Here is a 25,061-nt window from a genome sequence, read left to right on the forward strand (position 1 = left end):
ACAAGCAGGTCCGTCGAAGCCTCATCCGAGGACTCCGGGACCCCGATGACGCGCACGTTATTGCGCCTGGACCGGCTCTCGAAGTCCTCCAGCCGGCGGGCGGCGAGGTCACTCTCAGCCCTCAGCTTCCGGACCTCGTTCTGCAAATCCGCGACATCATCAGCGAGGCCCGTGGTCTTGTGGTCCAGGTTCTTAACTCGTTTGTTTGTCTTGCCCAGGTCCGAGCGGATCAAATTGACATCCACCAGGATGGCATCTACCTTATGCGCCAGGGCCTCGAATTGCCTCCCCATCGAGGTCTGCATCCCGTCAAGCGCGCCCATGACATCCTGCAGGGATAGCTCCGGTGTCCCAGGCGAGTCCTCCTTCTGGGCATCCGGCGCCTGGCTCGGTCCACTCGGCGATGTTTTCAGGAGGGCGTAGCGGTCCATACTGTTGACTTGGGAATACGTTCCCCGCCTGGTGGACTTAGTCTTCAACCGATCCCCTTCTGCTTTGCCCGACATAATGGACTCCAGGCAATCCAATGCAGTGAAGACCGCTCCCTCTCAGAGAGAGGAATAAGGAGTGAGCAGGTCCGCCTTGTGCTGCCAGAGTAGCCCGCCGAGCGTCCCTGGGGTTATAAAGCCACCCAGAGCTCTACAGTGTCCGGGCAGACAAAGGGAACGAAACCGAAAGTGAAAGAGCGAGGGCCTCCGTCCGACAGTTCACACCTCACCAGGCCGTTGTTGATCAACTAGGAGTCGGGCATCCTGCCAACTCTAGCCCCTGGCATCTCCGGGAGTTAGGCCGCAATCTTTCGCCCGTCGTAAGTCCGGTTCCCGATGGGCGATCCGACCGCGGATAGTATCAATCGCCTCCCTGACAACTCAGCAACACGGTGCCATGCATACCGTCAGGATTAGAGACAGGATAGTCGACGGAGGGCGCGAGGGTCTCGGGAGCTCTAAGCTCACGCGGCCATCTTGGTCAAGCGCTAGGCTCCTCCCCCCAACCTATGGTTTTTTAACTGAATATATATATATATATATATGTGTGTGTGTAATATCCCAATGGTGCTGAAAATACTGAGGTACAATCAGTTGGTATGTAAAAGTATTGTCATTTCTTCATCAATATTGTGCCCTCTAGGATAGCGAGTCCCTAAGTCAATGATGTGCATAGATTCTCGTTTGCGTAGCTGGAGTAACCTGTTGCCACCCCTGATGTTCACATTCACTAGTTCAATGGCAAAATATTTTTATTTTGAGCTGTTGGAAAAGTGATGTTTTGAAATGACGTGCGATCGGATAATGCTGATCTTTATTAACGATGGCCATCATATGCTCCAAGACCCTCTTTTTCGTCATGTGCTTAGTGCTACCCACATAGTTACATGTACACACAAGCACATAGACAACAAAGACAGAGCTGCACGTGATGAATTGGTTAATAGGCACCGTAGTACCTTTACAAGGGCTCTCATATTCTTTGACCATAGTACTGTTTTTACAAGCCTTACAGTGACTGCATGGGTAGAAACCTTTCAGATTCATGTTGTTGGATTGCGTTTTGATGGTAATGTCATTGTGCATGAGTGCATCTCTCAGATTCCGTCCCCTACGTTAGGTTATTCTAGGTCTAGTGGGAATTGAATTGCCTATTACAGGATCATTGGTAAGTATTTCCCAGTTTTTCACAAAGATCTTTTGAACTTCCTTGGAATCATTGTTGTACATAAGGATAACCCTGGTCGTACCAGTCTCTTCATCAGAAGCAGAAATAGAATCCTGCAGTGTCTTGTTTCTATCTACATGCTTCACCTTCTCAGCAGCTTTTTGTAGAACCCAGCCGGGATAACCCCTTTTTGTGAATCGACCCAGCATGATCTCCTGCTCTGCCAGAAAAGACTCCTCAGAGCTGCAGTTATGTTTTGCTGTGAGGAGTTCTCCATAGGGGATACTCCATTTTAAATTTTCTGGGTGGCTGCTCATAGCGTGTAACAGCAGTGTATTTGATTGATTGATTTTAGGATCTAAAAATTCCACAGAACTCATGCTGATGTTACTGGTCAATGTACAATTTTTATTAAGTTTTTTGATAAAATCAGTGACCTCTGATTCAGTGCCCCTCCAGATCATGAACAAGTCATCAATGAACTGTAGCCATATAATGACTTGTTCAAAATCCTTTCTGAGATTAGGGTCATTAGGGATGTCCTCCTCCCATGCCCCCGAAAAAGATTAGCAAAACTGGGTGCAAAACAAGTCCCCATGGCAGTGCCAAGGGTCTGTCTGTAGATGTCACTATTATATAGGAAGTAATTGTTGGTAAGACAATAACGTATCATTTCTAAGAGCATGTTAGTGTGTTCTAAGAAACGTATAGGACGTTGGTTAAGGTATTTGTTACAGGCCTGTATACCTTCCTCATGATCAATGATCGTGTATAAAAAATTGACATCCATGGTAACCAGTAAAAAAAATCTGGTTGCCACTGGATGTCATTGATTTTTGTGAGGAAGTCCGCGGTGTCCCGAACATGTGAGGGTAAGGTAGTCACTTTATCAATGAGAAAGTGATCGACATATCTGGAGACATTCTCCAGTGCACTATCCCTAGATGAGACTATGGGTCTCCATGGAGGATTCAAAACATCTTTATGGATTTTAGGGAGAAGATAGAGGACCGGGAGTTTAGGGAAGTCATGTTTAAGAAAACAATACTCCTCCCACTCTAACAATCTCTGGTCTCTCCAATTTGTAAGCAATCTCCAAATACTAGTAATACTGTTGGTATATTCTTCCTTCTTGCTTTTGGTTTAAAATCTGGAGTCATTCAGTTGTCGCATAGCCTCAGTAACATACCTAGTTTTTTTGAGACTCACAACAATCCCACCTTTGTCAGTAGGTCCAATAACAATAGTATCATCTGTCTCCAAATAATTTATGATATCTTTCTGGGCAATAGTTAAGTTAAATTTTTTGGGTTCAGATTTTTTAAACCACATACGTGGTCTAAATTTTAATTGTTGACTGGACACTATATCTTGAAAAGTATCAATATTATCATGCGGCATAGTCGGGAAGAGAGTAGATTTTGGTTTGAATCTAGAGGTTGCAGCCTTAATTTCACACACATTGTTGTAATCACTCCCACTTCCTCCCTCCAAATCATGCATTTTTAATAGCGTGTCAATGTCACTGATATTAAGTTCTCCAATGGCATATGATCTTCGTGTGCTGTTGGTCATTTCCCTGTTGTCAGGCTTGAGTTGATGCCACTTTTGTAATTTTAATTGACAGCAAAATTTAAAAAGGTCAATACGTGTATTTACATAGTCTAGTGGAAGTGTAGGACAGAAGGATAGGCCAAGATAAAGAGTTATTTTCCAAATCATTTAAAGGTCTGTTTGTGAGCTTCTTTTGAGTGAATCAATGAATTTCCCATACGCTCCTTGTTGGTACCTCTTCCTTCTCCTTTGTTGGTCGCGTTTCCTCCTCTTGTGTTGGTGCCTCTTCCTCGTTGACTTGGGTTCTTTGCTTTGGGTTTCGGGGTCACTCTTGTTTGTTGGCTCCTGCGAAGGAGCCAATATTCGTCCAAAAAAGTATTTGATCGTATGTCTGTTTCGCTGCCTGATGTAGAGCTCCCAGAAGCTAGTGATGTGGTAGGTGTCTGTGTCTGCTTCGCTGGATGTATCTCTGTTGGTTTCCGGTAGACGCTCTGTGTACTCAAGTTGGTTGGTATTCATGTTTGTTTCGTACATGTTGTCATATTTCTTATGTTAATATTCTACCAGTTTCGTAATCAGTGCAGTCACAATGCAGTTTCCTCTGCTTCCTGAGTTGTATTTCCTCCTCGTAACCTTTTAGTCTTGTTCTCATTTCGATCATGAACTTGCTGATGGTATCCTGTTCATTACTTCTTTGAATCTCATCCTGCAACCGTTTGATCTCATTACTAGCTGCCTCCCTAACCTGTTTAGCGTATTTAACCAGGATTTCCATCATAGTGTTCGAGCTGTGAGCAGAGTTCGCTGCCCACTCTTCGAGCATGCCCGGATCTGGTGATTCGTACGATCGGTTATATACACTCTTAACCCTCTTGGTACCATGTCTTTAGTGAGATATACATATAGATGTGTATATATCTCACCTTCAAGAAATCTCCGCACTTCCGCAACACGTGTGGCGAACAGAGACAACATGAATTCTCTCAGAATTAGGCACTGTTGTTGTTTTATTAGAGCTTCAAATCTGATGCCTTTCGGACTGGAACGTCCTTGCTCACGGATAAATATATATAATATATACACATACCCACACCGCACAACCCCTCCCCCCCCCCCCCCCCCCCCATTTTATCACTGCTTACTTTTTTGTCATGATTCCACTGTTGGAGCCCTGTCTGCTTTATCTCCCTCGCAGTGGTTTTCTTCTGTTATAGTTCGACGTAGTCTTGAACATGTGTTCTTTTTTACCTCTTCTGCTTCTCAACTCCTTCCACAGAGGTGGCTGCACTGGTACATGTGCAAGAGTTCATATATGTATATCATTGCGTGTGTGTGTGTTGTGTATACTAGTCACGGGAAAAAAACTAACATTTAAAGCAATGTTATAGTTAGGTGAATGTCAGTGACAAAATTAACATTTTGAGAAAAAAAAAATGCAGAAATTTACCAGTTGTGGTTAGCAGACTATAACTTGCGCCCCACCATGCACTGCTGATGACCTCACATTTCACAGTTTTTATCAAAGTGGTACTTTTTCCACTCACCCAACCCAGCCTTCCAAACTCCCCCTCTCCCCCCCCCCATAGATCTGTATGATCTTTAAATTAGCCAAAAATGTATGTATGTGTGTGTGTGTATATATACATACATACATACATACATACAAAAAACTCTCCGAACCTACACAGCAGCGGCGAACAGAGGTAAACAGACCCCGATAGCAATGCAGGTAGATTTTTATTCTATTACTCCGTGACGCGTTTCGAGCACAGCTGTGCCATATATCGATATGTTTTTTTCCGGTTTTCAGAATATGGAAAAAGTGTTGCACCTTTTACAAACACCAATATCGAATTCCCTTTGCCTCAGTCTTCATAGTCCTCACCTCTTTCCAGCTTAGCCACTAAGTTCATTTCATAACATTTTAATGAGGTTGGATTTATATCATGTAAGGCCGTGCCATCTTATCCTTATTACTGATCATTATTATATTTTCTAATATCCCTTTGGGGCCAAAATAGAATATTAGGCTATGGCTAGATAGCCATTGGCGCATAAACAAGACAAAGAGCTTGTGTACATCTTACTGAGACTGCATAAATAAAATACATCAATACCCCAAGATCTAACTATGAAGATAGTTTGTTTCCATCTCTATTTGTTTGAAACTGCATACTCAAAACTTGAGTAATGGATACTAAAACAACACACAAGTGGGGAATAACAATAAGATCTGTGTCCAGTAGACGACCTAGGTTCAGGAATATATGACGAAGCTTCAGATAAATGTATTTGAATTGATTACTGAGGTCTGTAATTACAGGACGTAGTAATGTACACGTAAGCGAGAGACAGAAAAAAGTAACCTGGACTGCGCGCATCAAAGGGCTTGGATTGAGGAAGACCCAGTCTAACTTAGCAAAGTATGTTAGATTGTTTAATTTAAATGAGGATAAAATGCTAAAATGATTGATGTTTAGGGAATGAGTATTAGCTCATCTAAAAGGTATCCTAGAGGTTGTGATGATTTTAATTATTACCAACTATGGGAAAACTATTTGTCCCATAAAAAGTGAGAGACTGGAAAGTGAAAACCAGCAAAGGAGTGTCTAGAAGTGGAGGAATGTTTAACATTACAGTGAATACGACCGTCCTTGGTTGAAGCTCATTGGTGTGCAGAACAACTGAATCAGAATTGTGGTTAAATTAAGGTGCCATCTCGAGTACCATGTTGCCTTTTTTAAATTGTATGCATGATAATTAATGCCTAAGGCCAAGTGGTTTGTAAATGTCACTGAATCCCAGAGATTACAGTATAGGACTGTCACACATTTCCCTTTGTTTATTTTTTTAGATAGTTTATTTTGGTGTACTTGGCGTGAAAAAAGGTTTGGTTTTTCGAAATAGGCAATATTTATTTAAAATACTAACTGTAATACTAGACTATGCTGTTTTGGTTGTGAGGGAGAATTTGTATTAATTATCAAATAATTTTTCCATATGTTTCAATTATCATAGCTAGGCTGCACATTTAATTTCCTAGGCCTTTATTTGCACTAACATCCATTTTAAAGTTGCAGAGGAAAAAGTGGCTTTTGAAGTTTAACAAACAAGTTTCCTGCGTGCATGTATTTTCCTCTTCTCTGTTTTGCCTCTTCATAAAATAGTCAAAATGGGATTCATTTCATGGTGTTTTCTTGTACTGTATGTCTGTACCTTAGGAGGAAGCCATGTCGAGATGTTCTCATATGTTGCAATAATCAAGGAAGTTGCTGCCCGAGCCACAACTGAATTTCAATTTATTTTGAAATGGCTTATTGTTTAGTTGGCTTAAATATTGCAGGTAACTTCCTTCTTTTCAGGTAAAGAGGTTTGATATTAATAATTTAGGTCTTTCCTAAAGTAGCTCAAGAGGCTTCTGCTATATGTAACAACGCATATGGTAATTTATTCCAAATTTTTACCTGCTTACTTATGTAATTAATTATGTTATTCTCTTCTTTGTACTGAAGACAGCTGTTGGCGCAAAGAACTAGCATAAAAATACTGAATTTGTATGTAAAAAGTGAGTGTCTGAATATCAAGTCCGATAAGTCTGACATGGGGACTGCTCTCATTGCAAGGCAAAGGAAAGTCTATATAAGCATAAATCAAATAAGCAGACAGGCATGGAGTCTTCCTTCGTTCCTTCAATGCACTCAACATGATGCAAGTGATATCATAGGGCTGTGCTAACAAAAATTCATGGCATAAGCCAATCAACATCCCAGAAGTTGTGCTACAGAAAATAATGGATACTTAACACAAAATCCTCATTTTATGAAAACCTCTAAGGGCCAGACAGTATTGTGATAGTTTTGTTTGAGAAATCGCTTTCCTGCTCCATCTGGTGGCGCAGTGCCTCTCCTTTTGTGGTTCCACAATCCAAGAAGTGATAACGGCCTTTATACAGTCCTTCCTGGAGTCCGTTCCTGTTTTAATATTCTTTACCAATGTGAGTTCTGAGCTCTTCTTGGGGTTTTGCAGACTCAATGTTTTAAAGTATGCATTTTGAGCAGATTAGGTCAAATGTCACCTCCTAAGGTCTCTGGGTTTAAGCTCTATCAATGTGACAAGATGTCATCCCTGTCAGATCCCATAACGTCTGTACTTCATGTCTGGTGCCTGACCATGATGTTTCAGCTGTGACTTTTTTACTTCTATGCATCAGGTATTGGGAACATACATCATTTGTGGTTTGGGCCCCATAAGAAATTCCGCCAAGGAAAAAGTCTCTTGACTGATTGCAGTCCTTCAGAAGGGCCTTTTCTCAAAAGAAAAAGCAAAATCAAATGGACAAGTCCTGTTTTTCAAGGAAATGGTCCCGCTCACTGGATTGTTGTAAAGTTTGTGGCACTATTTCTCAATGCCAATTTTTTTCTTGCCCTCCTATCAGAGTTTACAAAAAACTTACCCCAGGATATGTTGGCTGTCCTCATGACTCTTCTCTTTCTGTGCCCTTTTGAGTACCAGAGATGAGCCAGACCATTTAGGCTTGATGGTTTCTGCCACAATGGCACCCAGCTTCATGCCTCCACATACTCGTTGGAAGTGCTTCCAAAGAAGCCTCCTCCACCCAAGGTGCTGGTCCAGTTGTTTTCAAAACTGTGTCTGACCTTTTTCCCATCTCAGCTGTCTGAGCTAGTGTCAGCACCACTGCAGACCTTTGGGTCACAATAATGTATTCTGGTGTCTAGTGAGAAGTTGAGAGCTTCCTTAGAAGACCAACTTCTTGATGAATGCCTTCTACAAAGTCTTTATGGATCTAAGGCACACTGTGGATGAGGATTTAGATGCTGATCACCTCCTCCCTTCTTATGTTGTAGATGCTGGGATCTACTTCAAAAAGATCTTTAAATTGCTTGTGTCCTTTATACGTTTCTAGATGGTTTTAGTCCCTATCCTTTGGATCCTACTTCGGAAGATGTTTGTTCATTTGTGACTGTTGCACATAAAGCATGGGTGGGAAGGTGAGGGGGGCTGTCACTTATTTTTTGTCCCTTCTGGCTGGTGAGCCGAAGTGCAACTTTGTTACAGAAATTGTACAGCTGTGTTTGGTGGCACTATAACATTTTCTACTGTTTAACGAAGCCCTATTATAACCTGGAAGTTCACAAGCGGGTTGCGTGACGCCATAGGGCTGCGCTGTCTAATACCAAAATCTAATACCAATATCTTAGACCTGTTTTTTTACCAAGAGATAGTTGGTTTAAGCCTCTACAGTGAAACCAAACCCCCAGTGCTTTACTTCTGGCCCAATGGACTGGGAGTCCCAAGGACTTGAGTCCATGGGGTGAAAGCTTTTTTTTGGGTCTCTGTTAGACTATCTTTGTGTACTGCCAGCGCCTCATGTCTACACAGAAGGAATGCATTGTCCTGAGCGAAAAAACAATGCTTTCTTTGATTACCCTTCCACATGAAAAATGTTCTTCAGACTGGTGAAAGGCAGCTTAGATATTGGGGCCTATATGTGCTGTTATGATGGATCATTATTTGTTTACAGTTGCTACCCTATGCAGACATTCTAGAATATGCTCCTTGGGCTTTTCAGTGGGCATCCAGACTACCCAAGTGTATATGCTTTTTGATGGCCAGACCTTGTTTGATGAGAAAGCAGATTCCTCCTTGCAGTGCTAAAAAAAAAATGTGCCACACTGGGCTTGCTGGACTCTCCCTCCTGGCCAAGCAGTTGGCAGCCCTCCAAGCTGGTCCAGACCCTGCAACAGAGTACCTGAAACTAGCCTGTCTCAATTTGTGGATGTTCCCTGCTCGCTTATTACCTGCTATTCACAGTGGGATCTCTGCACTGCCAATTGACTGTTCTGTCCTTTGGTCATGCAACTGCTTTGCAAGTCTTCACAGTGATGATTTGTTTGAGGCCGCTTCCCTCAGAATGTCAGGAGTCCATGAATCTTCCAGCTCATTCTAGCTCAGAGGTTGTCATTCATTAGTGCAGTCCTGACTTGACCTTAGCAAAGGTTTTTGATCCACCTCAGATTATTTTAATTTTCAGAATAGCATTCTGATGTTTTGACCTCCAACTCCGCTCATGGGTCTACAGATTATTTGCCTTTTGGCCTTGTGCATCCTGATGGTGCCACACATCAAATGTGGATGAGGTCAGTTCAATAGCTATGCAGTAAAGCGTCAACATCAGCAGAGGTTTTTTACAAAGCACTGCAATCTAGAAGCATACGTTTATTCTTTCCCGCCTGGACTACAGGAACTCCCCGTATATGGGTTCTCTCAAATTGGTCATTAAGAGAATCCAGGTGGTTCAAAATGCTGCTGCACTGTCCATCTATAAGCTACCTAAACATTGTGAAAAATGCCTTAGCCTCCATTCACTGACTACGAAATGGAGGAGAGGATAACATTTAAGGCACTTTGTCTGGTCCCCAGGGGTATTAAACGTATGGGATCCCCTAAACCTGCTTTAGATGAGGTTAGGGATGGGCCATTTTTTCTTTTTATTTCATGGAAAGCTGGTGGACATCCTGGTGAAAAATTGCTTTTATATCTGGATTTGCATCTTCCTACCATGCCTTGAAAAAAACGAACTACCTTGGCAATGAGCATACACATGGAATGTGTGAGGTGCTTCAGGGAAGAACACCTTAAGAAATCCTCTAAAAGTGACAACGAAAGTAGGACATTTATATCCCACTTTTAGCTCACACTTTGTCATTCAACTTGACCATCTAATTTGCAGGTTGTGCTCTTCGAGGGCTGTAGTCTCATGATTAACCAGGCAGTCCAAAACTGCCCACCATTCTATAAGGAAGTCCTATAATTGGATACAAAATGAGTGTTTTTATTTTCAGACCATTATAAGATCTATTGGCAAAGGTGGTATCTTATTATTGATATACTAACACAAGCTACAGAAATAAAAAACATTGTTAGCTGGTAACAAAATTGTGGTATATTTTCAATGATTTTCGCTTGCGGTTATGAGGTACACTTTATAAAAGTACAATTAACACTTGCTCAAAACGTAGGCTTCTGGATTGCAGTGTTTTAAAACTTCTGCTGATATTGATGCTTAACTGCTTAGCTGAGCACTATGAATAATTCTAGAGGTTATTGTTTAGGATGGAGCACAATGAATAATTCTAGAGATTATTGTTTAGGATGGTGTAATGGGGTGGTGCATTGATGAAATGCTCATTGGCATAATACCTGTAATTGCTGAAAAAGAACTACCGTAGTGATTGAGGGCTTTGTACCTTGATACTAATGAGATGCTTTACATTTTTTTCAAAATAGAAACTATTGAAACAGAGATGCGAAATCTTTTTAATATTCCCAAGGAGAAGGAAACCAGACTATGGAACAGATACATGAGCAACACCTTTGAACAGCTAAGTAAACCAGACAGCACTGTGCAAGACGCTGGTCTTTATCAGGGACAGGTAAGTTATATCAGATACTGCAGAAAAGACTCTCTACCATTAACATTGGAAAAATCACGATCTCTTTTGCAGGCTTTTCACTGTGTTGTAAATCCTTTTTAGGGCTTACCTACAGACTGCTCTAGTTATCTGTTGTCAAACGTATTGATGCTAATACAAATGTATTTAGCATTGTGTATGCTCTCTGCTCGCAATTTATTGACTTTGCCTATCTCAGTTCCCTGCTTCTGATTCAGTGGCTTTCCTCTCTATTCCTGTGTTTATCCTATCCAAGGAGCATTTTGTTCTCACCGTTTTTGATGGGATGATTTGTATCTTTCCACTGCTGACTTTAAAACTTTGCATTAATGTGCATGGAGAACTATTTTGTGATTGATACATCTTCCCATGGATTCATTACCATATGTATACTGCATTCCAGGCTTCAAAATAGTCCTCATACCTTTCTCCCAAAACTGACTCCGGTGGCTCCACATGCGTCTGAGCGTACCGTCACCGGAGTATGTTGTGCACTAGCTGTCATGCTGGTGTCTGGTTTGTGATTTTTTTTTTTTCTTTTTTTTTTTTCGCGCCTCATTAATGCAGTCTGGAACGCTGTTTGCGTTTTCTGAGAAAATTCCTCTGCTCTTCAATAGCTGCTAGTTCAAATTTCTCCGCAGAAGGTCGTGGCCTCAAGTCTTATGCAAGAAGCTGCTAGAAAATGTGCCTTTCATGTCCCAATGATATTTGAATATGTTATTTTTGTTTGAAATACAATGCTACTACCTTTGATGCCTGTCCTTCCATTGCCCTGAGGGTCGTTTGGGAGCAACCGGCCAAGCTATTTTTTGACTAAGGCTTGCAAGGAGATGCCGAGCTCTCCTAAAGTTATATCATTCTCCAGGATATGTTCTCTTAAGAGATCTTCAAAAACCAGGGGAATCTGCCTTGCTCCTGAGTCTTAAAATTGTTTCCCGACTCTTCCTCATCATCTGGCAAGATCTCGGCACCAAACACGAGACTGGAGTTTCCGGGTCCATCAGCCAACCCCACAAAAGTTGAGGTCGTCCGGCTTGGTATGCTGGATCTAATTTGGATAGCTCTGTCATCCTGTGGGCTACTTATTAAGGACAGCATCTTCCTGCAATCTTGGAGACTGGCACAGCTTTGACCCTGATGCCTCAAAATGCTGCCCTTCAGCTGACTCAGCTGTCTGAGACAAAGTATGACCCAACTATTCTTTATAAATACTAATCAACAAAGCCAACCCTGGCGCTGGCCAAGTAGTTGGAAGGTGAAGATATTATCTGTGCCTCTCAGCACTGCTGATACTACCTGCTTCTAGGCCAATATGTCTAACCTTATTTGAGTTTCCAAAGCATATGACTATCTGCTTTGTAAGTGATGGACTGGATGCATCAAAACCGATCTTCAAGTGTTGCCTTTGACTCTGGGCACCATTGTTGTTTCTTAGCGTGCTCACATTTGTTCTGCTTCCTTCTCAGAAGATGTCCAGGCTGGGTTCATTGACATTCCTTTTGATGGCGAACTGCAATTCGGATAGAATTCAGATTTTCTCATTTGAACACTGAAGAACAATAGGGCTATGGCTTGTGCTCAGGCTTTTCATCACTGTATGGCAGTTCCGCTAACCACATTAAAAATTGTGTAGATAATCTAGAGCTGTACAGTCTTGACAGAAGCATCCATATCAACTAGTCCAAACCTACCAGCAACTAAGTCACTCCTTTAAGGGCAGGAGTGGATCTAGGTGACACCAGCGCCATAACCAATTCCTATAGATGACTGCAAGATCTGCTCCTTCCAACCCCTTCTAACTCCAACCTCTCAGGACCCCATCTTTTGGTAAGGTTTTTATCCTATTGTTACCAGTTGGGAGGCACTCGTGACTGATTGCTGGGTCATCTTCCTGATCTGAGGGTATACATCCTTTATTATTCTCTTCTCCAGACCATCCTCCATGGAATGGTGTCCGGCACATGCCCTGATTCTAGAGGCGAAGTCCATGTATTACTAAAAAAGGGGGCCTTGGAAGAGCAGTAGAGGATGTTCCTCTGTAAGACCGCATCGTGGAATGCCATTCTCTTTACTTATTGCTTCTCAAGAGAATGAAGGCCTAAGGCCCAACCTAGTCCCCAGCCTTCTGAATATCTTAATTTGGTGGGAAAAGTTCAAGATCTGGTCGCTGAACTGAGTCTTTTTGGGCTTGAATACCGTAGATTTCTTGCCATACCTGGACATTCAGGAGACCTACTTTCTTATTCAAGGCTTCCACTGCTACAGGTGCTATTCAGTTCACTGTAAGATCTCAGCACTATTAGTATGTGGTTCTCCGGTTCAGACTGACAAAAGCCTGTAAGTCTTTACAAAAGTGCTTGAAGTTATTGCACCATCACTATGAATTTTGGGAGTAGATGTGCTTCCATACTTGTATGACTGTCTTGTGAAAGCAGAATGCTTCATGCTACTCAGGAATATCTCCAAAAGACAAGGATTGTCCTCCTCCTCCTGGGCTTTACTATCAACGTCCAAACTCCAACTTCTGTCCGACTCAGAGGCTGACCAATACTGAGGGTGATGCTCGACACTACCCACTTGAAAGACTTTCCTTCTCCTCAGAGGGACGCAGATGTTTGAGCACTGATTTCGAAGTTTGTGTCTGAAGCTCTGATCCCGGTCCTTCAATGAAGCCTGCTTTGCTTCATTACCTCTTGTATCCTGTTGGTGCTACAAGCCAGATGGGAGATGAGGGCCTTCTAGTGGTGCCTTCGATGGCAATGGCTGCATCATAAGAAAAACCCTCTGCTTGGGTGCAGTTCTTCCAGTCAGTGCAGCCTCAGCCTACTGTGGTTATGGATGCTTCATATCTGCAGTTGGGGCGCTCCTCTGGGTGACATGTCAGTGTAGAGGCTTTGGTCCAGGTCAAAACAGTGCCTGCACATAAATGTGCTTCAGCTGCTAGCGGTCCATCTTTGCAGTAAAAGCTTTTTCTTCATTCCCTCTTGTGGAGCAGCTTCCAAATTCTGTCGGACAATGCCCCTACCTTCCATTATATCAATAGACTGGGCAGTGTGGGTTCATGGACCGTAAGTAGGCAGACATTTTACCTGGGTAATTGAATGCCACAACAGGATATCATCATGGTAGTGGTTCACCTGACACACTTCCACAGTGTGAGAGTAGTTGCCCTAACTCATCTCACTAGAAGATCATGAGTGGGAGCTGTCCCCAGAAGTGAGAGCGGTGATGTTCTCCAGATTGGGATATTTGCTATGACCCTGAACAGGAAGTATCTTCATTTTTATGTCATAACCGGTAAATTGGAATGGATCCCTTGGGGATGATTGGGTGTAATGAGCTGGTTGCAGGGCCTACTTTGTTTTAACCTCCAATTCTGCTTCAGTTGAAAGTTCTGCAGAAAGCCTTCGAGGATTGAGCCCAGCTTGTCTTGATTGCTCAGATTGGGCATGGAGGATTTGTTGGCACGGAGTATTTGTCTGCCTCTTCCTCTCTTGTACTTTGTTTCATTGCTTATGGAGCTGGATGGTCAGGTCCTCCATCCCAATCCCCAGTTGCTGTATCTGTATGCATTGTGTTTGTATGGTGGCATTTAAAACCCTTTTGCCTTCCTAAGGATGTCCTAGATGTTTTCTTGGCAGCCAGAAAGCCTGCTGCCAAATCAGTCGACACACATCCCTTGCTCTCCATGCCACTGGAATCAAGCTATCCTGCCTGAAGAGGGGTGAAACCCCGAAACTGGTCCAAGGATGCTTGTTTCCAGTCCAGGGAGGTCCTGGCTTGGCAGTTTGGGCTGGACTGTTCCCATGAGGCACTGGGTCAAGACGGATTTGCATATGGCTGGGTTCAAGCTGGAACGGCATGGTGAGCAAAAAAACGATGGATTTAGGCCCAGATCTCTGTACTGGGGTGAATGTATGACATTGTTCTGCATTCTGTCCATCAACTGTTGTTTTTGCATTGGTGGCATTTAAAATCCTTTTGCCTTCCTAAGGATGTCATAGATGTTCTCTTGGCAGCCAGAAAGCCTGCTGCCAAATCAGTCGACACACATCTCTTTAACTAGAACAAGTTTGTCCAGTGGTGTTCGTCAGAAGATATTGGTCCTTTTTAAATCGCCTCTGTCTGACGTCTTGCAGTTTGTTTTGCCCTTTACTCAGTTGGGGCTATTGGTGAATATATTTTAGTGCTGTCTGCCAGCACTGCCTGCTTTGTTTGTAACTTCACGCCCAACCTTCCCTAATTAGATTACTGCTAGTGGTGCATTTTTAAAAGTTTGCTTTTCTTGTTTCATTCTACTCAGTTAGCTTTTTAGTGGGTTTTGAATTTTGTATTAATTTATTTGCTGGCAGCCGTTACCCAGTTGTCCTATTTGAGTGCCTATTCTAAAAGTAGTTTTATTGGTGGAAATTAGTTCTATTCATAAGTTTGGAGAACTTCAGGCCCTGTTAGTATGTTCAACTTTCACGGTTTTCTACCCAGATAAGTTGGTTCTCCACATCGGCTCACCCTTCCAAATTAAGGTGGTTTCTATGTTCCGAAGAGGGCAGTCCATTACCCTTCCATCCTTTTTTTATACCCCACATCCAACGTAGGAGCAGGAGTATCTACATATACTAGACCTAGGATGTGCAGTACCTACTATCTAGACTGCACAGACCAGGGTAGAGTAGATGTCCAGCTTCTTATTCTTTTCTCTGGCTCTAAAAATAGCAAGGCGTTGACCACACCTTTTTGTCCTTGAGCCATTCTTTTTCTCAAGATATGTTACACCCTGGACAAGATTGAACCTCCAGAGGGCATTTGTACTCAATACCCCAGGGACACTGCCTCTACACCTTTTTCCAGAAGTGTCCTGGTTGTCCACCTCCGACAGGAGGCTACATGGTTTTCCCTGCATACCTCTGCCAAGCACTGTTACCTCAAGTCTCAGGGAAGTAGTGTTGGCTAGTTTTCCTGGTGTTGCATGGCTTTCTTGAGAACGGGCACTAATTCATCCCACTACTCAGTCCCACTGTTTTTGCTGCTCTGGGACCCTTTCATAAGGTGATAAATCTGTTATATGATGTGTTACTCAGAAAAGGTTACTGTCCTTCGATAACTATTTCTGGGGATACATCATCTTTCTGCAGATGCCTCCCCCCACCAGTGAATCAGTGCTGTGATTATTAAGATCTCAAGTGATGCAAGCATGCTGTATTTGATGTTGTCACAGCTGTTTTGGTTCTTATTCTCAGGCCTCCGTGGGGTGCGGCAAATATTTCAGTAATCGATGCTTTGGCACCTGTTATATTCTAGAGTTACGACTGATGTGGAGAAGTCGCGTCTGCAGTGTAATTCTTTTTTTATTACCAAAAACAAAGGAAGACATACACCAACAATGCGATCATGTACCGTATCATCATTATGCAAAATAGTGATAAACATAACCACCCCCACAAAAACAAACCAAAATTTACAACACAAACACAAATTATAAAACCACCTTAGAGCCTACCACCCATCGTACTTAAACGATGTCTACAATATTGCATTGAAATGATGAAGCATCCTCCCTCCATTCACCCAGACCATCATCCCGAGTTGCGCGTCCCATCACTGACAGCATCTAACTCTCATCAACCCGCTCTGCCTCAGCCGCTTTGTTCCGAAGGAATTGTCTCTAGGGGTCCCATATGTCTTTTGGTCTAGAGACTGTGGGCAGCTCTTCTGCGTAAGTTTCCAAATTACTTTTGTAGTAAACCAGGTCTTTGATCCAGTGGTCTATATTTGGGCGGCGTTCCATCCCCCCCCCCCCCCCCCCCCCCTTCATGTGATAGCCACTCTTCGCTTGGCCATGAGCAGCGCTAAACGTACAAATCTCCTGCATGCCCCACGTATCTGCGGAACGCAAGACAACAGGCAGACCAGCAGAATACACTGTAGCTCTAACCCCACCATATCCTTTGTCTCTCACCACAGTCGTCCAAAAAACAGCCACCCCACGACAATTCCAGGCAAGGTGCATGAAGTCAGCATCAGCCTGGCCACAACGCATGCAGCAGCTAGATTCTCGCAGCCCAAAATGATGTAGACGTGCCGGCGTGTAATACACCTGGTGTTTGTATTTAAAATGTATGATCCGTAGGTTCCCATTTATGACAAGCGTACCTGTTAATTCACATGTATACTTAGTCTTTCTCTAATATCGGATCAGGCAGACAAGCATTCTATCTCTCCCAGCTTCTGTTAGGCCGGCCTAGAGACCAATTTTATATTGGTGGGTGTGGTGAGCACTAGCTGTAGGGACTTCAGCGTGGGGGGCTCGAGAGGGTAAGTGTCGTAATGGGCCCTAATGGTGTGTCTGAGTCTGTGTAGCGCGAAACTAAACAATAACGTGGGATTGCTTATGTATTGTAAATTGTCCAGAGTAAGAAACGTCCCTTCCGGATAAAGATCTCTCATCAATTGGAAGCCTGCCTCGTTAAGTAGACGCATCGACAGTACCTCCTGGGTCACTGACAATGCCCCGTGGTGTTCTATATGCATGGCTGGAGCATATATAGGTAATTTCCCGGCCAGTCACCCAGTCTCCTGCCAGACAGCCAACGTCGCGTCCACCAAATTGATTTTTGTTCTCGGAATGCCACGTGTTCGGTGCGTAATCATACTGCGTAAGGGAACAGGGCTAGCATCTCCCTCTTCCACAGCGACGTGTGGTGTGAACGCGTGTGGTCTCACCCAGTAATATACATACTGGGCCTGCGCACTGAGATAGTAAATATAAAATCAGGCACCCCAAACTCCCCTTTGTCATAATTGCTGGTAAGTACAGACCAGCTCACCTGGGCGTGTTTGCTTCCCCAAACCAATCGAAGTAGGGTCCCGCGGAGCGTATTAAAAAACCCTTTGGACAGTACAATTGGGATGTTAGTGAATAAATATAAGAACCGCTGTAAAGCCACCATCTTTAGTAAGGCGATACGGTCCGCCAAAGAGAGCGGCAGCGCCACCCACAAGTCCACCTGCTGTTCCAGCCTGGTATATGCCCTCCCATAGTTCTCACGTATAATTCTATCCGGGTCGCGATGAATCCAGACCCCCATATATTTAACGGGGTCCATGGTCCATATCAGCGGGTATTCCATATCAGGTTGAGTCGTGGATTCAGTTAAAGGTATAATCACGGATTTCTCCCAAATGACAACTAACCCCGACAGGTGGCCGAATCTTACATACTCTCGGAGAAGTTGTGCTAAATATCGCGAGGGTTCTCGAACAAAAAGCACCATGTCGTCCGCGTAGAGCGAGATTGCGACCGGGCGATAATTAAAGTTCAGCGCTGTTTCCCTATGTCTCTGTCTAATAACACACACCAGCAGTTCCAGAACAATCGCAAAGAGCAGCGGCGACAAAGGACAGCCCTGTCGCGTGCCCCGCTGAATGTCAAATGGGTCTGATGTTAAACCCCCAACACGCACTCTAGCAGAGGGCTCTGAATATAGCACTCTGATCCACTGTATAAATATGGGTGGGAATCCCATACGTTGAAGAATAAAAAACATATACTTCCACTCTATCGAATCAAAAGCCTTGGCTGCGTCCAGCAGGCCAGCCGCGGTAGACATTCGCGGCTCCAGTATATGAAACATGGAAAAATTAGTCCGCAGGTTATGCGACTTGGATCGGTCCGGTATAAAACCCGACTGGTCTGACAAGACCATGCAGGTCAATGGCCAGAATCTTGGCTAGTATTTTGGCATCTATATTGATTAGTGACAGTGGTCTGTAAGAATCACATTTATCAAGGGGGCTTGTCCTTCTTGAGGAGCGTTATGATCAATGCCTGCCGTAACGAGAGTGGCAGTATTCCCGAATTATGTGTCTCCGCATATACTTCCAACAGATACGGACTGATCAGATCTGCGTATGTCTTATAAAATTCGACCTTGAGGCCATCGGGCCCTAGCGCCTTCCCATTGGGAAGAGCCATAATGGCGATTTTGATATCTTCCTCGTCGATAGGCAGGCTCAAATATTCCATATGTCTGTCTGACAGCCAGGCGCAAGCCACGTCCTCTAGGTAGCCAGCCATCTCATCATCCGTCGCCACCCCTCTAGTCTTGTATAGATCCGCATAAAAACTGCGAAATTGTTCAGTAATATCACTTGGGTGATAATGTTCCGTCCCTTGGGGGTCTGTCATTTTGTCAAAATGAGGTTGCTCCATATGGGCCCTGATTTTATTTGCCATGGTACGGCCCGTTCTCCCCCCCCTCTCCATATCTGCGTGGCGTGTGCCTACGCGATATGCATCTTATTTCTGATTCGGCTAGCGTATCATATTCCAGAATCAGCTGGTGTATTTGGGTCAAAGTGTCGGCCGACGTGGTCATTGTGGAAAGTCTCTCTAGTGTTTGAAGTTTAGCCTCTACCCTGGAGAGCTGGGCTCTGATGTGTTTCAATATGCCCGCTGCGGTACCGATGCATACCCCCCGAATTGTAACCTTAAAAGCCTCCCACAAAGTGGAGGCACTATCGACAGATCCTTTGTTAAGTAAGAAATATTGCTCTATCGCGTCCCGCACTCTAGCCTCATACACCGGATCGAGCAGTGCTTCCGACTGTAGACGCCACGTGAAGGGGCGTCGCATGGCTGTCGGGATTTTTATGTCTAATTAAACCGGATTATGGTCAGACAATGTGCGTGGCAGATTCGTGACCTCCAGCACCCAGTCAGGCCTAGCAGCCTGTAATCTAATCGCGACCAACTGTGGTGTGATGGTGTTGCATGTGTGCCCTCTTTTACTAATGCATTGCGTACCCTCCACACGTCACTCAATCCAAATTCCAACATAGCACTTTGTACACACTGGGCCACTCTGGGAGTTCGGTGCGTGAGTGGATTCGACTTATCCAAATCGGGGTTCAGGTACGTGTTTACATCCCTTCCCCCCCCCCTCCCCCCCAATAAAATATTTGCTTCCGGCCATTCCCTCAATTTTGCATACATACGTAAGAAGCACTCCTTATCATCTGCAATGGGCCCGTACATATAACTATAGACACCAATGAGCTGCCCAGTTTTCCCGTACCATTGCGCATCTCCTTTCGCCGTCCACATATGTCCTATCTGGCTTGAAATCTATGCCTCGTTTAATCAGAATCAGCGAACCCCTGGCATACGATGAATAAGAAGACGCAAGTTCATACCCCGTCCACCTGCCAGCAATACCGCGCCCCGCCTGTCTACCTAGATGCGTTTCCTGCAACAGGGCAACATGAACGTTATGTCGCGTTAGGTTAGCCAATAACTGGCGTATTTTCTTTGGGGAGTTAAGGCCCCTCACATTCCATGTCAAGAGCCTATATATCTCACCCATATTGTATTTGGGTACACCAAGACAACTTGGCGGCTCGCGTGGTCCAGGACAGTAGGGCGGATGCAGTCACCCACACTTCCAACACACTATACAGGTCAGCTCTCACGTCAAACAATAAAATATCAACATTTACACAAATAAAAAAACAATACATTTCCCCAACACCCCTCCCACTTCCTGCATCTCACTTCCCGACACCCACTCCAACCTCCCAATTAGGTCGAGACCAAGTCCAGCCCCCCTCCCGCACTTTTCCCACTATACCCATACTACTTATCTAAAGGGGAATGCCCGCTGGGGGGAGGGGGGGGGGGGAAACGGCGGCGAGCACTCACTTGGTGGTGAGTTTGCCAGACTTGAACTATGTGGCACACCCATGTGCCATCAACAGTGAAATGAAATAGCGCATTGGGCGCTTCGCGAATAGCAACTAAGCACTACATGTGAACATTTATAGGCAATAGAGGAAGAAAACAGAAAATAGCTTCCCAACCATACATTTAGCAAACAGACCGATCAGGTACCACCCTCAGTCCCGCAGGAAGCCACATTTGTCCATCCAAAATACGGTGACAACATCGTTGATCTGTGTCCTCGAGATTCGCTGAGGGCGACTGACTCCCCAGCCTACCCTGCCGGGGTCCAGCCTTGCAAATATGTTTCGAGAATTTTAGTGCGGATTTCGAATCTGTAAAGAAGTGCGCCTGACCCTCATGAGAGATTTTCAATTTTGCTGGTTATAGCATAGCATATGGTACAGAGGCAGTTTGTAATAGCTTCTTCACCAGTACGAACTCCCTGCATGCAGCCTGCACCGAAGGGGTGTAATCTGGAAAGAAAGACAAGTTATCTCCTTTGTAGTTTATTGGGCTCTTGCCTCCCGCAGAATGGCATCCCTGTCAGCATAGTTCAGTAGGCGCGCAAGTATTGGACGAGGCGGGGCCCCGGCTTAGGTCTGGGGCCCAGGGTCCTATGTGCTCTCTCTCCACAATCATAACTGGGGATAGAACAGAGCCAAATAGGTCACGCAGTAACCCGTCTACAAATGTCTCCATTTTAGATATGGCGGTGGACTCTGGCAGGCCAATTATACGAAGATTGTTGCGCCAGGAACGCCCCTCCAAATCCTAGTTCTTCGCTTTGATTACCTCCAACACTTTCTCCATTTGGAGTATCTGAGTCCGGGATTCTGCCTGCGAGTCTTGCGTATCCGATAGCCTGTTCTCCAGGACATCAAGCCTGTGCTCACGAGTGTCCACCTTCCTCTTTACTGCATCGAGACTGGTCGCAAGAGCGTCTATTTTGCTATCTATTTCATCCCAGATCGTAGTTCAAGCAGGATGGTCCTGGTGTCGTCCTCCAACTCTTCGACTACCTCCGACCCACTTTGTGTCATTGGCTGATCTCCCATGCCCTCATTGGCACGTGTATTGTGCTTATTTTCAAATTGTAACTTCAGTTGTTTTGGGTCAGATTTCCCCATGTTGGAAGGGTGCACGGACTGGGTGCAGGGTCCTTTTTCAGCAGTTCCGCTCCTAATGCTTGGTTCACAGGTGTTCAGAGATGTGATTCTCACCAGCTAACCCACCAGCAGGGCGGCTAGTGGCCCACACCACAGAGCAGACAAGCCGGCACCCTCTATAAGCAAATGTGTATCTCCCAGTGTGGTTGAGTTGGCTAGCGTGACAATGTGTTCTCAAGTGGTCGCTAGTGGCTGCGTCCACCCAGGTAATCTCCGGCAGCCTCAGTACTCACACCACCTTCATAGCGTGCACTGTATGGCCCCAGTTAGGTGCAGTGGGCTCCGAATCACTCGCTCTCAAAATGGGCCCTGCTGATTTGCACCCCTCATCCGGTGTAGTGAGGTCTTCTGTGCGGTGGTAAAGTTACAGACGTTCCAGTTGCTCCAACAACACGCCAGCACCTCTACGCGTGCCTGGGGTACCCGCCCAGCCCGCGCCCCGCAGCCCAGGGGCACCGGTCGGACCCCACACACCCACGCTCGCAATGGAAGGCTGGGTCGTGAATCAGGGCTGCGACCCGGCACAACCGCACACCGTCTCCCAACCATGCAAGTGGACGTGCTCCTCCCGCTCCGCGCCCAAGACGGCCAGGCCGCCTCGGACCCCTGGGCAACTCCAGCGCTATTGAACACCGCAGCGCCCGGGGGGCGCCTCGGAGCCTCCTCTCCAGGCCGGTTTCGTGTGTGGACCGCCTCAATGCATCCCAGGTGTCATGGCGGCGATGTCAGGCCTCCGGCGTCCGCTCCTTAGTAGCCGCCCGTCCGGCCTCGGGGCTCAGTCCCGATGGCCTCAATTACCCGATAAGCCAGTCGGGTCGGCAAGAGCGGACCTCCGTTCACCAACCGCTCACGCTGCGCACCACACAGATTACGCAAAGGCCTTTTCTCCCCGCTCAACAGTAGGCCGGTGCCATCTTGCGATCGGCCGATTGGGGATTCCGAAACCGCATTTGGAGGGTTCCATGGGTCATCGAGCCACAAAGAGCACAGCGATCATCTCCGGTGGGATTCATACACTCCACATGCAGTTTACAGCACACGGGTACGCCAATAAACGCTGGTATTCGTCAGATTGTACTGTCTGGCTGACGGAGCTCCCTCAAGAGGCAGCCATTCCACCTCGTGCAGTAGCCACGCCCCCCTGCAGTGTAATTCTTCTATCACTGTCTCTTCCTGCTCTCCACCATCTTTTACTGCCCCCCTATTTGTTTTGTTTTAAGGTCCCCTCCAGTGGTTGCTTACCTTCAGCCTCCCCTTGTAGTCAAACTGCTGCCTGCTGCTGTAAAGTGCGACTTACTTCACGGAGAAAACACTAACTCCAAACACTGCCAGAAGACTGTTTAAAGTTGTGAATGAACTTTCGGCAGCTAGTTTTTTTCTGCATCCCTTCTCTTTCTCAACATCAGCGTGACGAGCTAGCAACGTTTTTCCAAAATAAAGTCGAGTCCATCCACCGTCAATTAGACGTGAACGCTTCCCAACTAGGGAGCCTAACGTTCCCTGCAATTCAAGCAGATAGGCACCAGAGCGCCAACCCCACAGATCTTCAGTCTGGAGAACCTCTCCGAATTAGGGTATGGTCCTCTCTGGACCAGGTAACTCTCAACCTCCTCAACAAATCCTTGAGTGCAGAGCATGTATCTCAGAGTTGGAAACACGCTCTTGTCCTCCCTTTGCTAAAGAAGGGTGATCTTGATCCTCTCTGCTAGTCAAATTTTCACCTGATCTCCCTTCTCTCTAAGATACTGGAAAGGCATGTCAATTTCCAACTCCTTATTTTGTTGCGACCTGCAATATGCTTCACCCTTCACAGTCTGGTTTTAGGGCGGGCCATTGTACCGAATCTGCCTGACTCGGAGTCATAGAATGTCTCAGGCAACAGCTGGACTCTGGCGGTACTGTCTCCCACATCCTGCTTGATTTAAGTGCGGTTGTCGATACAGTCACACCATCTTGTCAGACCGACTTGAGACTTCAGACATTGAGGGTTTGGCTTTGAGGTGGTTGTTCTCCTTTCTAAAAGATCGCACTTTTCAGGTCTTCTCGTCCAATACAATATCGAAGACCTTAGCTCTAACCTCAAGTTCCTCCGGGATCTATTTTGAGCCCATTGCGCGATTCAATATCTATGATCGCACTTTGGCGGCTGTAGCTGAGAAGTCAGGACTCGCCATTTTTTCATACGCTGACGATACTCAGATTATCTTCTCATTAGCTGCTCTGCATCTAGATCCCTCCCTGCTTAAGCTTGGCCTGAGAAATGTCTACCTCTGGATGGCTAGAAATGCACTGAAGCTGAATGGTAATAAAACTGAGGTTCTGGTTCTCCGGACTCTGGGGAGTTAATCACTGGCCAGGTGTCCTGGGACCATTACCCGCTCTGGTAGCTAAGGTTAAGAATCTTGATTTCATCATCGATTTAAAAACCTCTCTCCCCAGCCAAAGGTGTCTAGGGTCATGGGCACCTGCTTTGCCGTTCTCAAATGGCTTAAAAAGATCCTCTAGCTAATCCCACCGGCCACCCAGAGAACAGTGATGCAAGCTCTGGTGACAACCAGATTTGACTACGGCAATGTTTTATACCTGGGCGCAGACAAATCCTTGCTCCGCCGCTTGCAGATCATCCAGAATGCGGCCGCTCGCCTTCTTTTTCGGTTGCCTTGATACGCTTCAGTCTCACTGCTGCTTCACAAACTACACTGGCTCAGGGTTAATAAGTGCATCAAATTGAAGGCCTTATGCTATATGTTCGGGGCCAATCATGGCTTGGCCCCTTCTTTCATCCAAGGCATGGTGAAACCCTATGTGCCCACTCGACAGTTGAGATCATCTAGCTTGTCTCCATTTACATTGCCCAGGTCTCGTCTTGCTCGCATGAAAGGCCGCTCGCTTTCTTACCTTGGCCTGAAACTCTGGCATTCTCTTCCAGCTGTGCTCCGGAACGGTCACTCCTTACTCACTTTTCGTAAGAACCTGAAGACCTTGCTCTTTAGCTCCATGCCTAAATTTTTTGTCTACAGGGTTGTTGTTTAGCAGGCTCTGCTTGCCGTCCTGTCCAGTGCTGGGAGACCCTTGTTGGGTAGCCGCGCGCTCTATACATCCTCCAAATAAATAAAATAAATGTTGGAATGATATTCTTTTGCTTGAAGAAAAATAATTACAAGATGGTCACTTTTCATGCATGTAAAGACAGGTGGCAATCTTGAAATGAGAAACAAGGTTACTAGGACAGGCAGTAAAGCAATGGATTTAGGACCATATCTCTGTACTGGGGGTGAGTGTTTGACAATGTTCAGCATTCCATCCATCATATGTTCTTTTTGCATTTGTCACCACCAAGTGAGACGAAATGCCCAGACGTGGGTCACATCGTCGCCGTGCCACTGAATTCAGGCTATCCTGGATGATGAAGGGTTGTACTGCAAAACTGGTCTTAGAATGCTCGTTTCTGGTCCAGGAAGGACCTGACTTGGCAGTTGGGGCTGGACTGTTCCA

At 45.3% G+C, this 25,061-nt stretch overlaps 1 protein-coding gene across 1 annotated transcript in view; it reads left to right on the forward strand.

The window, feature by feature from the left end:
* Positions 1-25,061, forward strand: part of USP4 (ubiquitin specific peptidase 4) — a 776,462-nt gene that overhangs the window by 174,599 nt on the left and 576,802 nt on the right. Inside the window, exon 5 of the mRNA XM_085625029.1 lies at positions 10,519-10,664. Coding sequence (XP_085481155.1) covers positions 10,519-10,664 — 146 coding nt within the window. The remainder of the gene's footprint in view (positions 1-10,518; positions 10,665-25,061) is intronic.

The sequence above is a fragment of the Triturus cristatus genome, chromosome 9 (assembly GCF_964204655.1).
Source record: "Triturus cristatus chromosome 9, aTriCri1.1, whole genome shotgun sequence".
NCBI classification, from domain to species: Eukaryota; Metazoa; Chordata; class Amphibia; order Caudata; family Salamandridae; genus Triturus; species Triturus cristatus.